This window comes from Durio zibethinus, chromosome 13 (genome assembly GCF_047325235.1).
Source record: "Durio zibethinus cultivar Kanyao isolate XHJ-2024 chromosome 13, ASM4732523v1, whole genome shotgun sequence".
Taxonomy (NCBI): Eukaryota; Viridiplantae; Streptophyta; class Magnoliopsida; order Malvales; family Malvaceae; genus Durio; species Durio zibethinus.
Window position 1 is genome coordinate 6053397 of NC_143174.1, and position 15494 is coordinate 6068890.

A 15494-nucleotide genomic window follows, 5' to 3' on the forward strand; every position below is an offset into this window, starting at 1 on the left:
CATCTAATCCACCTGCATATTTAACATCACAAAGAAAGAAAAACTAACTATTTTTACTACATGGCAAAAGGAATATCAAGATATTGAGAAAAAAATATTGAAATGATACAATCTATTTCTTAAGCATCCCAAAACAACCTTATTTATAGGATAAGTTTTATGGTCTTAGAAATAATTATGGAATTATTTGTAATTTTTGAATGACTAATTGATTAAAATGAATTTAAAAACCAAATGAAGATCAATAATAGTATTTTAAATCCAGAGTAATTTATACTTGACAATTATAATAATTAAACATAATGTGTATTAACTTGTTAGGGAGACATGGAAAAGAAAAGATTTTGAAATTAGTGTAATAATGGCAATGAAATTCATTTGATATTATATCTACCAAAATTATTTTTAATTGTTTAATCATTTATTAATTATTTTAAAATAATATATATACATATTAAACTTATATTTATAACATAGCTTAAATGGTTGAGTAAATAAATAGGTCATAGGTTAAAAGATTGGCAACTAAATTTTTTTTACACAAATATAATTTAAGAGTTGAATATTTACAATTAAAAAGAAGTGACAAAATTATTTTATGATGATGGCAATTAAAGTTTTATTACCTTTAATATGAATTTAATTGAAATGATTTAATATTTATATAATAAAATATAAATATAATTAATTTATTAGAAGATACATGATAATTTTTTAAAATTATCGACATATTAATTATATAAGTTATCCACGTTAGACAATTTCCATTTTTATCAAAAGCTTTAACTTTTATATATTTGTGTAAGATATGATTATTTGATATAATTTGAATAAAAAAGATACATACATGGTTCTTATTTTTCAGTCCTTGTCTCAAGTTTTTTTTCTTGATTTTAAATTCAACATATATAAAAGGATGTGTGAATAAATACAACTTTGAAATATTTTGATACTTAAATTGCATGTACATGCATGTGTGATGCTTATATGTTTATTAAAATTTCTTCAAATATGAAAAAATTTCTTCAAGTATTAAAAAAAATCTGATTAAGTCCTTATTTATTTATTATATCTAAATAAAATTTTTAATTCTTATTCTGCATTATTTAACCTAGAAGGCTTGAACTGTTATTGAGCACAAATCTCGGCCCTTTGAAAAGCCTAGTAAATATGCTTTTTTTCTTCTTTCACTACGGTTTCCGGCGAGAATGCATTAAAGGCAAGCAGCGCAAGCTTTAAGAGTTCACTAAAGATGGTGGAAGTTACGTTGAGTTTCTCAATATACTTACGAAATTCAATTAAAATTTCGAAAACAATGCTATAAATAAACTCAAAGGGATTTGTACCTTGATGACATTTTGCTATTAAAAATACCAATATGACATTTTGCATCATGAGATTTGTAGATATTATAAACAAAATTTGCAATGCCATGAAACTCACTGGTGATTTCTAGATACAATTCAAATGAAGAGAGCTCAATCACAGCAGCACAAGTATCAGATTTAAAAAAAAAATGAACGAAATACCTTGTGTTATACATACTCACTAGGAATAATGCAAATATTCCCAGAATACATATGCCCTTTCTCTTCCAACCATGCTTCTTTTAACATTTTGGAACCCTTTTTTGGAAGGAATATAAATATCAGGTCTCTTGGTTAACAAAATAATCAAAGCAAAATAAAAAGAGCCAAATCTTCCAAACAATGAGATATAAACTTGTTCATACACTGGTTTTACCCTATCTATTATAAATATTAAAAGAATCCTGACAATGATACAAAATTTTATATGTTTTACCTAACAGATTGAAGATAAAGTTACAACTAACATAGCACAGCAAAGTTATCATCTAATTGACCTAAAATGCCCACAGGATATAAGACTTGTACCCTTTTTTTAAGCCACAATCAAAGACTAGAGATCAAATAAAAGCCTACTTAAGAATGTAGCCTCTTGTATTTAACCCATAACATGCTCTCAAACGCTTAGAAGGTATCTTACCATTGACTCGAGAAAACTAGTAAAGAAAATTCCAGCTGGAAAGAAAAACAACAAGGTGCAAAATCATAACAAGTTTAAAGCAGATAAAAACAAAGATATTTATCAGACAAGTCACCGTCCTCTTGAAATTGCATCATCCATCTCCTCAGAGGATGAAGGGAACAACTCAATATAACGACTCCCAAGTGTCATCCTATCCTTCACCATTGCGGCTTTAGAATCTTCTGCGTTGGCAAACTCCACAAATGCTTCCCCACTTGGCCTTCCCTCTGAATTCAATACTATATGAATTGCATCTTCTGATAACACAAAATCTTTAAAGAACTCCATAATATCATCTTTTCCTGCAGAAAATGGCAATCCCCTCAATCTCAATATCCCTGTATGTTCAGCTGAATCCTTTGTTTCATCACTAGATTTGGCCCTAGGAACATTTCTGCGAGGTGAACCACCACGAGCATCAGCCACTTCATTAGCTATTGCCTTATAATATTCCTGTCTCTTACTTCTGAAAACCTCTACATATCTCCTGCCCATGTTTTGCCTATTCTTCTGAAGGGCAAAATCAACTTGAAGAGGATAACCCAAAACACAAAAAGCTTCACCAGTGAACTTGCTGTTCTTATGGACAAAATGGACATCAACTATATCCAGACCATGGAAGAACTCAGCCACATCAGCCTCTGTGCAATCGAAGGGAAGACCACGAAGTCGAACAACAGGGAAAGGTGGAGGTTGGCTAGCATATGAGTACGGAGGAGGAGTAGTGTACATAAAGCTTGAACCTGGAGAATTACTATAGAATGAAGGGCCTTGATCAATTATCCGCTGACGTTTTGCAGCCATTTCACGCCCATCAGCACCATCAGTATATTTACTGCAGTTTCCAAAAATCATGAAAGCAACAGATGAGACTGGTCAATACTTTAACAGATATTGATTTATTTTTTAACGTTGGTAAATGAAACTCCATAAATATAGAAATGCAAGGATGAAGGGCCACTTGAATTTTCATATTCCAAAGAAAAAAGAAAAATATATTATATGACATGTTAATTTTATATAAAGTAATAGCTAATCATGTCTAAAATCTTATTTGGTGGAAAGCAAAAGATTCATCTATTTGATTCATTGTGTTTTCTTTTTAGTTATATGCGATCCAAACAACCCTTTGATTACTTATTATATATTTAAAATTTTAACAAATAAAAGCACTCACTAATTGTAAGATTTTCAAGAAAAGTGAGCTCCATAACTTCCTATAATATTTCCAAGAAATGCTCAAACTGTGCTTTACCTTAATCAGAGAATGTGCTTTCCTCTAGTAAATTACAATAAACTAAGGAAGCTTCCAATTGGTGAAAAGCTACTCTGAGGCCATAAATTACCCCTCACACCGTTCCTTAAGGGCTTCTAACTCTCATGTGTTATAACACATTGGCTCTGTTTCTCTCTCAAAACTAGAACCTTTTTCATTTTCTAAGCTGCCAACATTCCACATGCACCGTTACACACTCTGTAACTATCACATTCATGAACTTCATTCTTACCTTACCTTCCACCCATTTAAATGAGATATCTCTCCTAGTCTCACTCTTGCTCTTTTTCCATTATACCCACTTTTTCCCCTACTTTCCTAACACATCATTGTTGCTCTATGCAACTCATCTCCTAAGAATACCTATAAAAGATGAAACTTTCATCACGCTTAATATAAATTGCACCATTTTCAAATACCAACTGCAAAAACCCACCATTTTGAAATACTTCAATCCCACAACCCAACCAATGCTCCCCTACTTTACAAATAAACAAAGGTATTACAGGATCAAAACCAACTTAAACTTTGCCAAATTCACTCACACACCTACTCCCAAGCCAAACTACTGATTTTCGGCAATAGCTTTGCCATTAGATTTTGTTTACGTGTCCAAGCTTTATTGAGTAATCATCAAATTATTACTTGCAATGTCTAACCTGAATGGGTGCTTTTATCATTTTTCATTCCAAACATATCCACGCATTCTATGGTAGTCATGGGGTCATGGAGATAACAGATATATATCAGGCTAGATGTATAACAAATAACTAGATAACAGTCACTGTTTAGGAAGTTGCTCATCAAGCTGTACTTACAGCCTAGTTGCCTAAAACTGGTGATTAGTTTCACTCCATTTTCCATTAAAGCTATATTAATGTGCACTTCCCTGTATGGTGTAGAAAATACTATCACAGACAACATAAAATTCTATCTCAAAAGAACCTTGTGTGACAAGCCTAAACACTACTAGAGTCAATTTCATTGACACAAAGTCACTCCACATATGATGCACCAAAGGAAGTTTAGGTGCAAGATTATTATTAGAAGAAGCTTGCTTTCTTTACATGAATTTATACTTGGGAAGTTGGGATCAAATAATGCACAATATAAGAAGATCTAGAGCCAAGTTAGTATGCCCCAAAATAAAGTGTCTATTCAGCCTTTTAATGCACATTCTCCCATCTTACCAGACACGAACCCCTTGATAAGTATTTCTCTAGTTGTGCCCCACTTTGCAATGGTTTCAAAATTTAGCCCCTTCTCTTTTTACCATCTGTTGAGAACTATCAATAATATTTTAGCTAGAGGAGAAATTTGAAAGATCAAAATGAGAATTAAGAGCAATGCCAAGTGGTGGTCTCAGGCTTCTTTGTGGTTTTGCTGTGGTATCATTGCCTAGGTTTGACTTTGGTTGGACGAGTTTGTTAATGTGGTGTTTCTCAAATGCAAGTGTGGTGGGCTAGGAGCTTAGGGCAACTTAGATTCTAAGAAATGCATGGTTGAGTGCTGGTGTAACGTGCATGGTCAGCTAAGAATTAATGGAACAGTGGTGCACTCGGATAACCTAAACATGGCAAGGTGGTTAAGTGTTGGCTTACAGGTACATTGGTAGCTTTGAGAATTAACAAGGTTTACTATCACAGTGGAGTTGTGTGAACCTAGGAAATTTGTTGAGGTTCACATGTTAGCATAATATCCCATATTGGTTTGAACTAGGATGTAATGGTGGCATACATTTATATGCACGGAAGGCATAAGAATCCATTAACAAAAGCTTATGGGTACAAGTAGTGTCCAACATGTATGTATGGAACTTTTGGTATGCTCCTCGTAGGCTCGAGGTTGGCTTACCTTCCCAACATTGAGATTTGAGAGTATCCCAGAAATATTTCATCATACTCAAAAGTACTATGGAAAACCTACAAACAGAAGCAAATGGAAGTGCAAAATATATAACTTTCTTACTGGTAAACAAGAACAGGTAAAGAAAGGATTAACTCATTTTAAGCTGATGCTGCTATGTATAATGTGCATAAAAGTGGGCAAACTTTATAATCAACAGACATAGACAATTGTTCTTTAAAGTCTTTGAAAGAAGTGTTTACGCTTCAAATATTGAAAATAAAAGAATCAGTTCAAGAACCAATTATCTAAAACCATTTAAGCTCTACGCCCCTTTTTTTCTTTTTCGTTTTCCTTCTTTTATCACAACTAAATTGAAATTTAGACAGCATAAGTCCTAAATAATAACGCCAGAGCAAAACAAAAAATAAAAAATAAAATGAAACTGTAAATTTCATGAATCCCGACTCTGAAACTCTTCAAAAACAGACTTAAAAAACAAAACCCAGAAAAGAAAAGCATATATATGGATCAAAGAAATAAACAAAAAGAAGAAATTAAGAAAAAAAAAAAGTAAAGAAGAAGAAGTAAAAATTTACCCTCTGTAGAACATATTGATTTTTTTAATTGAAAAGACGTAGGAAGAATACTCTGATAATCTTGTGTCAGTGGTTTAGCGGTTGAAGCTCAGTAATAAGAAATATGAATGGTGGAAGGGAAATCACGAAGAGGCGCTCCAATTCCAGTTCCAGATTTGATGATTTTTGCGAAATTTGTGTCTGTGTTTAGGGAAGGGTCTTATGCTTCAAAAAGTTAAAACCATGCTTGTAATTGTAAACGACGACGTTATCTTTTTTTTTTTTTCTCTTTCCTTTGAAGGTGTTCTTCGTTTTCTTTGAAAAATTTTTAGGCTAATATATGAAAAAGCCCCTTAAGAATTCACGTACTCTTATATAAATATATAAAAGTAAAAGTCTATAATAAAAAAAATAATGTGATATAAATAATTTATACGTTTAATATGTGGATAATTTAAAAAATTGATATATGTTTAAAATTAATTATATATTTAAATTTTAAAATTTAATAATAAAATAAATTTAATTTAAAATATCTTATTTTCATTATTAAAAATACATTCAATTATTCTTATTAACATTTACTTTTAAATGATTAATTGACAAAAATAAATTAAAAACCAATCAAGAGTAATAACATCTTAAATTGAAAGTAAATTATACTTGATAATTAGAATAGTCAAATATAATGTACATTCAATATATTTGAGAGAAATTAAAAAAATTGAAATTAATGTAATAATGATAATAAAATTAAAATTTTATTAAATAATAGTTTTTATACGTTCCATAAATTACTCTCATTATTTTCATTTTTAGTTTTTAGTTAAGTTATTATAATAAATATTCAATTCCTTGAATACTTTATTAATTTTATATCGTATCTTATATAAATATATAATAATTAAAGGCTTCAACATAAAAGAAAATATTCATTGTAGATATTCTATTTTTTATATGTGTACAATTATAAATAAATGACATGTTTCATTTAATAAATTTATTTTATTTTATTTTACATATTTTTAATTTTAAAAAATCAATATGCTTAATTTGATTTGATTCATTTATAATGTAAAAAAAAAAGAAATTTTATTTAATTTAAATTATTACATTTATTCTTTTTTAAATACTCATTACTCTTACCTTATATAAATAAGTTTCAATTCAATTTGTAATCAAAGTTAATTATTTTTTACCTTAAATTACTTTCAATTAAATTTTATTCTTAATTTTCACACCAACTTCAACATTATAAACAAAAATATGTTTTTGTCCATTAGAGATAATAACATTGGATGTTTATTTTATAATTCTATTATATTCCGTTTCTCTTTTTTCTTTTCTTTTTATTTGTTCCATTGATACTTTCTTTTTCTTTCATTCGTTTTATTCCTCTTTATTTCAAAGTGTGATTTTTTTTATTGTTTTTTAATATTAAAATTCACTTTTTAACAAAAGAAAACTTAGTTTTAGTTTTCGGAACAATATTAGTATAATATACCAATATTTTGATATATCTTAGAAATTAATCTAAACATTTCATACACAATATAAAATGGCTTGCTTTATTTTATCTTTATATTTAATTTTTAGTTTATTTTTTAATGAAGTAGTTTAAATTTTTTATATACAAATGTATATACATATGCTATGTGATTGATATTGACTACAAAGTTTTGTAAGCTTTTCCAATTGGTAACAAGTTGTCACTAAAGTTACATCTGATCTCAAATACCATAATGAAGGATTATTGCCATGAAAACAATACGATATGGTACGATACGTAAGGGAATGTTCAGACAAATATAGATGGCTTACACTAATTAGTCTTGCATGGGATTAACAATTTCTAAATTTCAATTATTCCAATACAAAATGAAATTCAATTATTTTACACATATAAATGAAAATAAAATTTAATTCGTTATTTAAATTATAAATGTATTAATTTATTAAATATTATTATATCTAATGAGAATTATGGTAATTGATTACTTAGTCATTTCTTTTGAAATTTTGGAATGAAATTGAAATTTTTATATTAATCACTTAACGTGCAATCTCCATAAATTACTTCTAACTAAATTAATTGGTGTTTTTTAAGTTTGAGAAATGTGTTAAAAATGTGTTGGCATTCATTGGAGTAAATTGAACAGTAGAGATAATAAATTATTACATTACTAGAGATTTGTTATTTACCCATCAATAAGCCTTGACAATTGGAAAAAATAGATTCAATAATAAGAAATAGTGTTAATATACACAAAGTTTTTAAGAACAATTTTTTTTAAAAAAAATTGAAGTAAAAATCAAGTTTTTAGATAGTGTTAGTATTAATCAAATTGAGTGTTATTGACAAAGCAAAGTTAAACACGTATTTAAATTTTTCAAGAGATTAAGAGTTAAAAATTGATTTATCTAGATAATTTATATAGTAAATATAATATTACAATAATTTCTTATAAATAGTCAATGTTTTTGTTTTTTATGAATAAGTTACAATTCAAGTTATAATTAATTTTAAAATTTCATTATTGTTTACCTTAAATTGCTCAAAATTAAATTCTATTTTTAACTTCTAACATTTGATATTGACACTACATAAGAATGGGAGTTTGATTTGATGTATTACCATTTAATAATTAATACTAAAAAAATTTTAATTTCAATTTTATATATTGTTTTTCTAATATAATAATACTACATTAAATGAAAAAGACTTCTTTTTTATCTCATGAGAAAAAGAATTTATGTTTCTTCTAATTAAATAATTCATATAAAAAACATATTTTAAAAAATTATTATCTATCAACTATTTGACATTCAAACAAAAGTTTTATAAAAATTGAAATCTATATAGTCATTAAATTAATAACTATATAATTTTTATAAAAATTTTATCAATTTCATTATCTTATTTAGAAAAAATTTATCCTACATTAAATTATTATTATGTACTCTTGATTTGATTTTTATATTATTTAATATTTTATATTTATAATCTAGCCTCAATTATGATCTTAAAATATATGTATATATTAGCAGAAAAAATTGATATGTACAAGTAGGAAATAAAATCTTTTAATTTTATTTTTTAATGGTTAATTGACAAAAATAAATATAAATGGATTAACTGTAATTAAATTATTAGATTTTTTAACAAATAAAAATAAAAAATAAAAATTAATTTTAACATATATTTTTTAGATTATAAATTCTCTTAATATTTTTATTTGATTGATGAATTCATATAAATTAAAATAACTTATTTTAAAATGAGTGATTATCCAATCATGAATTAATGTTATATTTTTATGTACTTTATCACACATTTTACACTAAAATCCAAATCTCTTTTTTTTTTTTTTTTTTAATTCTAAGTTAGCAAATCTAATATATAGGTTGTTGAAAAAATAAAGACAAAATATGCTTTCCAATTTTAAATGAAATTTTGTATGGAAAAATTTTTATATATTGATTTTAGATTGAAATAAATACAATAATAGCATATAAATTTAGTTAAAATAAATATAATATTATCATATTAAATTTAATTAATTAAAATAATTTTATAAAAAAGTAAAAATCTCATGCATAGTACGAATTGCAAACTAGTCTAATTAGGCTCTTATACTATTTACGTATCTAAATAAGCCTCTAAATTTTTATTTTTTACTATTTAAGCTCTTCTAAAAATTAAATTAATGATGGCATATTTTAAGATAAATGAACAATGATAAAATGTGCAAAAATGATAAATTATTAAAAAAGGCAGCATAACAAAAATATTTCGTAATCAGTACCATGATCAGAAATAATGAATAAAAAAAAGAAATAATACTAATATATAAAAAATAAAAATTGCTTTGTTGATCTTAATATTTAATGAGTATTAAATTACAAGTGACTATCAAATATATATATATATATATATATAAACAAAATATATGCATATTTAGTCAAATAATATGTATATTATAGGTCATAAAAGTATTTTTTAATTTTTTAATTAATTTTACATATGAATATTTCTTTTTTATTAATTATTTTTAATCATGATATCAAATAATAAATATTTTTAATATACATATAGTTTTAATAAATATAATAAATAATAAATAGTATTTATTAATTAAAAAGAAATTTTATATAAAAATAATAAAAAATAAACTATTTATATTTATATGGAAATTAATTAAAAATGAAATTGAAATTATTTTTGCAATTCATATATAAATAAAAATATTTCCTTTTTTTTTTATTAATTTTACATACATATATATTGCCTTTTCATTAATTACTTTGGATCATGGTATCAAATAATTAATTGTTTTTATTAATTTTTATATAAATATAGATATTTTCTCTTTTATTAATTTTACATATAAGCATTTTATTATTAATAAATAATGATTTTACTTATATACATTTTTTATTAATTATTTTCGATTAAGATATTAAAAAATTAAGCATTTTTATTAACTTTCATATAAATATATACATTTCATTTTTTTCTTAATTTTATCTATTTCTATCTTTATAATTATTATTATTTATGGTATCAATTAATAAAAATTTTGTTAGATAATTTTTTAAAAATTTTTTACTTTTACATGTGTATAATTTTTTACAAATATTATTGTTCACATGTCTTAAATATATGTTAACAAGTTATTATATGAGTAGAAAGATTTTAGTTAAGGATAAGAATTAAGGGGCTTGTTTAAATAAAACAATATAAAAATTTAATTAGATTGTTTTGAATAGTTTAAGGACTTTTCGTTTTTTATATTTTAAACTTTTTTTGTTATGAATTGGGCCAAGGTGAAGTTAGACTAATTTTATAGGCCTTGGGCGAAAGTTGGACCAAAGTCAACATCTATTGTCGGTCTAGCCCAATCTGCTTCATCCTCTATTTCCATTTTGGGGGGCCTTTTTACCTGCTTCATGTATCATGGATTTTTCTTTTTTTTTTTTTTTTTGGTGTTTGATCTTGTTGCTAGCAAAGTAAAATTCCATATTTACATGAAAAATATGAAAATAATCCTTCAAATAATTGAAAAATTCATAAAGTACTCTTGCAATTGTAAACTAAGGAAAAATTAAAATAATTAAAGAATTCAAATCTAATAAAAACTAAAATCGCTAAAATGGTACAAATACGTAAAAAATCAAATTCAGTTAAAATGGAATGTTAATGGCTTTTCAATAAAACTTGTTGATTTGCAAACCAAAGAAACACGGTTTTAAGATAATAAAGTGACAACCATTCTTTCATATTTTCTATCCGTTTTGCTCACACTTAAGAATTGTCTCTCATTTTCTCTTATCTCCAAAACTCTGATTACATGAAAATGTTGCTATGCAAGCATATATGTCAAACGGGTTTTTTATAAAGTTAGATCCGATAATTTTAAATACGATACGATGATATGACATGAGATATAAAAAAATAATCATATATGTATTAACACATCTAAACACATATAAGACACAGAAAACATATTTGATAAAATGTATCACATGTTTAATGTGTAATACATCACAAAAAATAGGTATAATTTAATCTTATCATACGAGTACATGTTTAACATGTTTAATATATTTTTTATATTTATTTTAATTTAATATAAATATACAAAGATTATTTTAATTTTTAATTTTTAATTTTTAATATTTTAATTATGATAATTAAATTTTCAATATCATATACAAATTATTTTAAACATTTAATTATGATGCTCATTTAATAATTATTATAAACTTAGTTTTTATATTAATAATATAAATACAATATAAATATTAATACTAGTCCTATATAGCATTTTGAATTTAGTATTAAAAACTAATATAATTATGTAATATATATTAAAATTTAAATATATATTAAATACATATTAAATGGGTATCGAAATTTTTTTTATTCTTTTTAATATGCGAGTAATATGCCTAGTTTATTAAATTATAAACGACAAATAGTTTATAGTTATTTATTATTTTAATCGTATTTTTGTGTATATTCATATTAGTCATGTCTATTTATATATATTATTATTAGTCATATTTATTCATGTTATTTGTGTTTATTTGTATCGTGTTTAAATAGATTAATTATGCACATGTTAAACGTATCGTATTGCATTCATGTTTAAGATTTAAACACATTTTATAATATTTATCATGTTCTAATAATTCGTGTCATTATATGTGTCAAACATAACATGAGACACAACACAAAAATATGAATTATCGAGTCTAGATAAGATCTAAGCAAAGGAAAGTTGAGAGGCATAAATTAATTTGGTTTTAGTATTATATCTTAAAATACTCAATGATTGCATGGATGACTATACTAAACGAGTTTCTAACAAAAGATAGACTGAGAAATCAGGGAGCGGAGGTGAATAAAAGGTGTTACAAATTATTTAGGAAAGAAAAAAAGAAACAAAAGAACAAGTGTATGATCGGGTTAAAGAAGCTATTATGGCTCGATTACATGAATTATATTCGGTTGCTGTTGACTCAATCAAAAAGAACTTGTGTGATGCTTGAAATATAAATACAACTATACTGGATAATAGTTAGAATATAATTTGATTGTTAATAGGCAGAAAACTTGATTAATAGATTGATTGTATAGTGCCAATGTACTGTAACAATTTACTATTTTTTTTATTAAACAAAATATAACTTATAAAAAAAAATACAAACTCTTAATTTTTAATTTTTTTGTATTTTTTATCCAACATGAACGTGACTAAGCTTGCTTAAATGTCTTATGAAAAAGTTTCGATTATTATATTTTTCTATTATAAATTTTCTGTGGATTTTTTTTTTTTTTTGGTATGGGTCATTTGCCAAAATGTATATATATGCCATAAGATCATGCGTTATTTTTGTTAGAACCTAAGGTTTAGAAAATCATAAGATATAGAAGAGAGATTTCAAGGTGTGTATCGATGTCACTTAATTAAAGGTTTTATTTACTTCCATCACTTGATTAATTGGTATACAAAAGAGTTATTGGTAATAAATCTCGAAGATAGAATGAACCCAATGATTAACCATGTTTTATATTAATGAAATCAATCAATTGAGTATTTACAGGCATATAACAAGACTATCATTCTTTTACAAAGAATTTCTACAACAAAACTTTATGAAAGTAATCTAAAATTTATTTAAACAATGGAATGATAATTTAACATAAATTATTATATCTAAAAATTGTTATTCTTTCCAAAATTAAAGATCTATTTATAATAAAATATATTTTTTTTATACAAACATGACTATCTAAATAGATGTTTATTTGTATAGATATAACAATTCAAATATGTATTTATTTAGATATACATAATTTTTAAACATAATTCTTAACAACTAAGCATATCTTTTAAAAAAACATAACTTTTTACTATCATATATAATTCATATGATATATTATTATTAAAAATGTTCTGACAATTTTCCTTTAGACAAGCTTTTGTATAAATAAAAGGTTTGTGATCGATCCTCATTTATTGTAAATATATATTTATTCATAAAATATATTTTTATCATTTAATTTATATGATAAAATAAAAAATAATATCCGTAATGAAACACGTCACAAATAAATAATTTAACATATTAGATATTGCGTTTCATTCAATGTATTAAATTGAAACGGTGCGTTTTGTCGTATGATCGTTTCATTGACAACTATGAGCCTGACGGGCTAAGGGTCAGAGACTCCATCGACGAATCTTACCATTCTCTCCCGTTTGATGATGCAAATTTTGCAATTGATAAGAAACAAAGCAAAAACGGGAAACCATGGAAACTTTTACTAGTATGGAAGTGAATTAAATTTTTTTGGCCTTTCTTCTAAGTTATATGTGAACTGATATTTTAATATATTTATACTTTAAATATGTTATCAACCAGTTGGAATTAATTTTATTTTCCATATATAGATTGGTTGCTATATATAATATATTTGTTATGTATAGAAAAGTTAAATTTTTACAATAGAATTTTCATTGTAGCATATATAATTGAAAATCATTTTATGATTTATTTTTAACACTTAAAACCTTTGAAAATTTCATTTATTTAAAGACATGTTTTGAATTTGAAAAATTTTATCTATTATTTTTTATATAATACATTTTTAATTCATTGTTATTAAATAAATGTCAAAAGTTTTAGGGTTGAAAATAAAAATCATATGTCACAAAATTTGTGTTGCCTTGGTTGATATGCTTGAAATATTAATCAATCAACCTGATTTGAAGTCGTGAAAAAGTCCATTACAAGAACATGAAATGACTTGATCTAAACCCGAATTTGATTATCATTCTTGTACAAAGTAAAATGAAACACAAATTAATTTATTAACATTTTGAAAATTCACCTAACTGACCTAATCCCATATCTTAAATTGATTCAAAAAATCAAGAACCTGAATTCAATCAACTTAGCATATATATTGCATCAAACGTAAGATCAGAAAAATGCCTTGAATTAACCCTATGCTGACATAAAAATTAGTCAACCTAGCATGCCTTAAAATTGAACAATCCAACATGAATAAGAGTCAACATACTTAATTGTTTTAAAAAGGTTTAATTTATGAGTTTATATTTGATGCATTATCAGTGTATAAATTATATATATTATCAGTAAATCAAATAGTGCTACATCATTAATTTTTTAAAAAATAAAAATTTATATATTTATCTTAAAAACTAATAAAAATTTATATTTGATTATTAATGAGATAACATTATTTAATTTATTAATAATGTATAAAATTTATTTATTGAAAGTATATTAAATATAAACTTTTATGGTAAGTTGCACCGCGATAGGGCAAACAGTTGGAGGAAACTACTTAAACTTAGATCTACTCACATCAATTCATCAAACTGAAAAATGGTGTTGAAGTGTGGTATGTCCCTAGCAATGACTATTCTGTTGCAATGGTCTGGAATGAGATAGGATCTAAGCAAATGAACGTTAAGTGGTATAAACTAATATATTTTTAGTATCACATCTTAAAACATTCAATGATTGCATTGATGATTATATTAAATAGCTTCTAATAAAAGATAGGTTAAAAAATTAAGTGGAGGTAGATGAAAGGTGTTACTTATGGCAACATAGAAGGGAATCCGATGTTGTGTCGCATTCATTCCTTTTCCAATTTTTTCTATTACAATATTCTTTTATTCAGCTGGAACCGGTTCTCAAATATTCTTTCTCAAGGTAGCTAAAGGCTTGCTTCTCATTGTTGTAGCAGCAAATACGTTATTCATACTGGCCCTAGTTTCCTTTTTGTAAGATAAAGAAGTGTGAATTGATTTCGGTCTCATTATTATTATTTTTTTGGATCAATAAGTATTTATTATCTAAGAAGCAATAATCACTGTTACAAGCACTAAGTACAATCATGTCTCACTTCCTGTATAATTATCTCTTTTTAATTTCTTATTGTTATTGTTACTGTTTAATCATATTTCAGTTTAATTTTTATTGTTCTCTCAAATTTTAATTTATTCGATCATTAATTATATTGCTTATTCCTACTAATCTCAGCTTTACTACATTGTTCTTCCTCTGATTATGTTGCCAACTATGTTTGTTCCTTTTTCATCGTCAACGTTTACTCGTCTCATGCTTTTTCATTTTTTCTATTAGCCCTTTTCCTTCTCTTGGCAGATTTTTTGGGGCCCATTAAATTAGTAACTATTAATCCT

General features: G+C 25.2%; 1 protein-coding gene across 2 annotated transcripts; it reads right to left on the reverse strand.

Annotated features, from left to right (window-relative positions):
- Window positions 1-1778: 1778 nt before the first annotated feature.
- LOC111302734 (uncharacterized) lies at window positions 1779-6028 on the reverse strand. 2 transcript variants are annotated; one of them, XM_022898513.2, is made up of 3 exons: window positions 5770-6028; window positions 5180-5247; window positions 1779-2884 (listed from the first exon to the last, which is right to left on the reverse strand). In XM_022898513.2, the coding sequence occupies exons 2-3, from the start codon at window positions 5188-5190 to the stop codon at window positions 2119-2121; spliced, it is 777 nt and encodes a 258-aa protein (XP_022754248.2). In that variant the 5' UTR covers window positions 5191-5247; window positions 5770-6028; the 3' UTR covers window positions 1779-2118. The 2 variants fall into 2 exon arrangements, with proteins under 2 accessions (XP_022754248.2, XP_022754247.2); XM_022898512.2 differs by lacking the exon at window positions 5180-5247 and having other exon boundaries at window positions 5770-6026.
- Between the last annotated feature and the right edge of the window lie 9466 nt (window positions 6029-15494).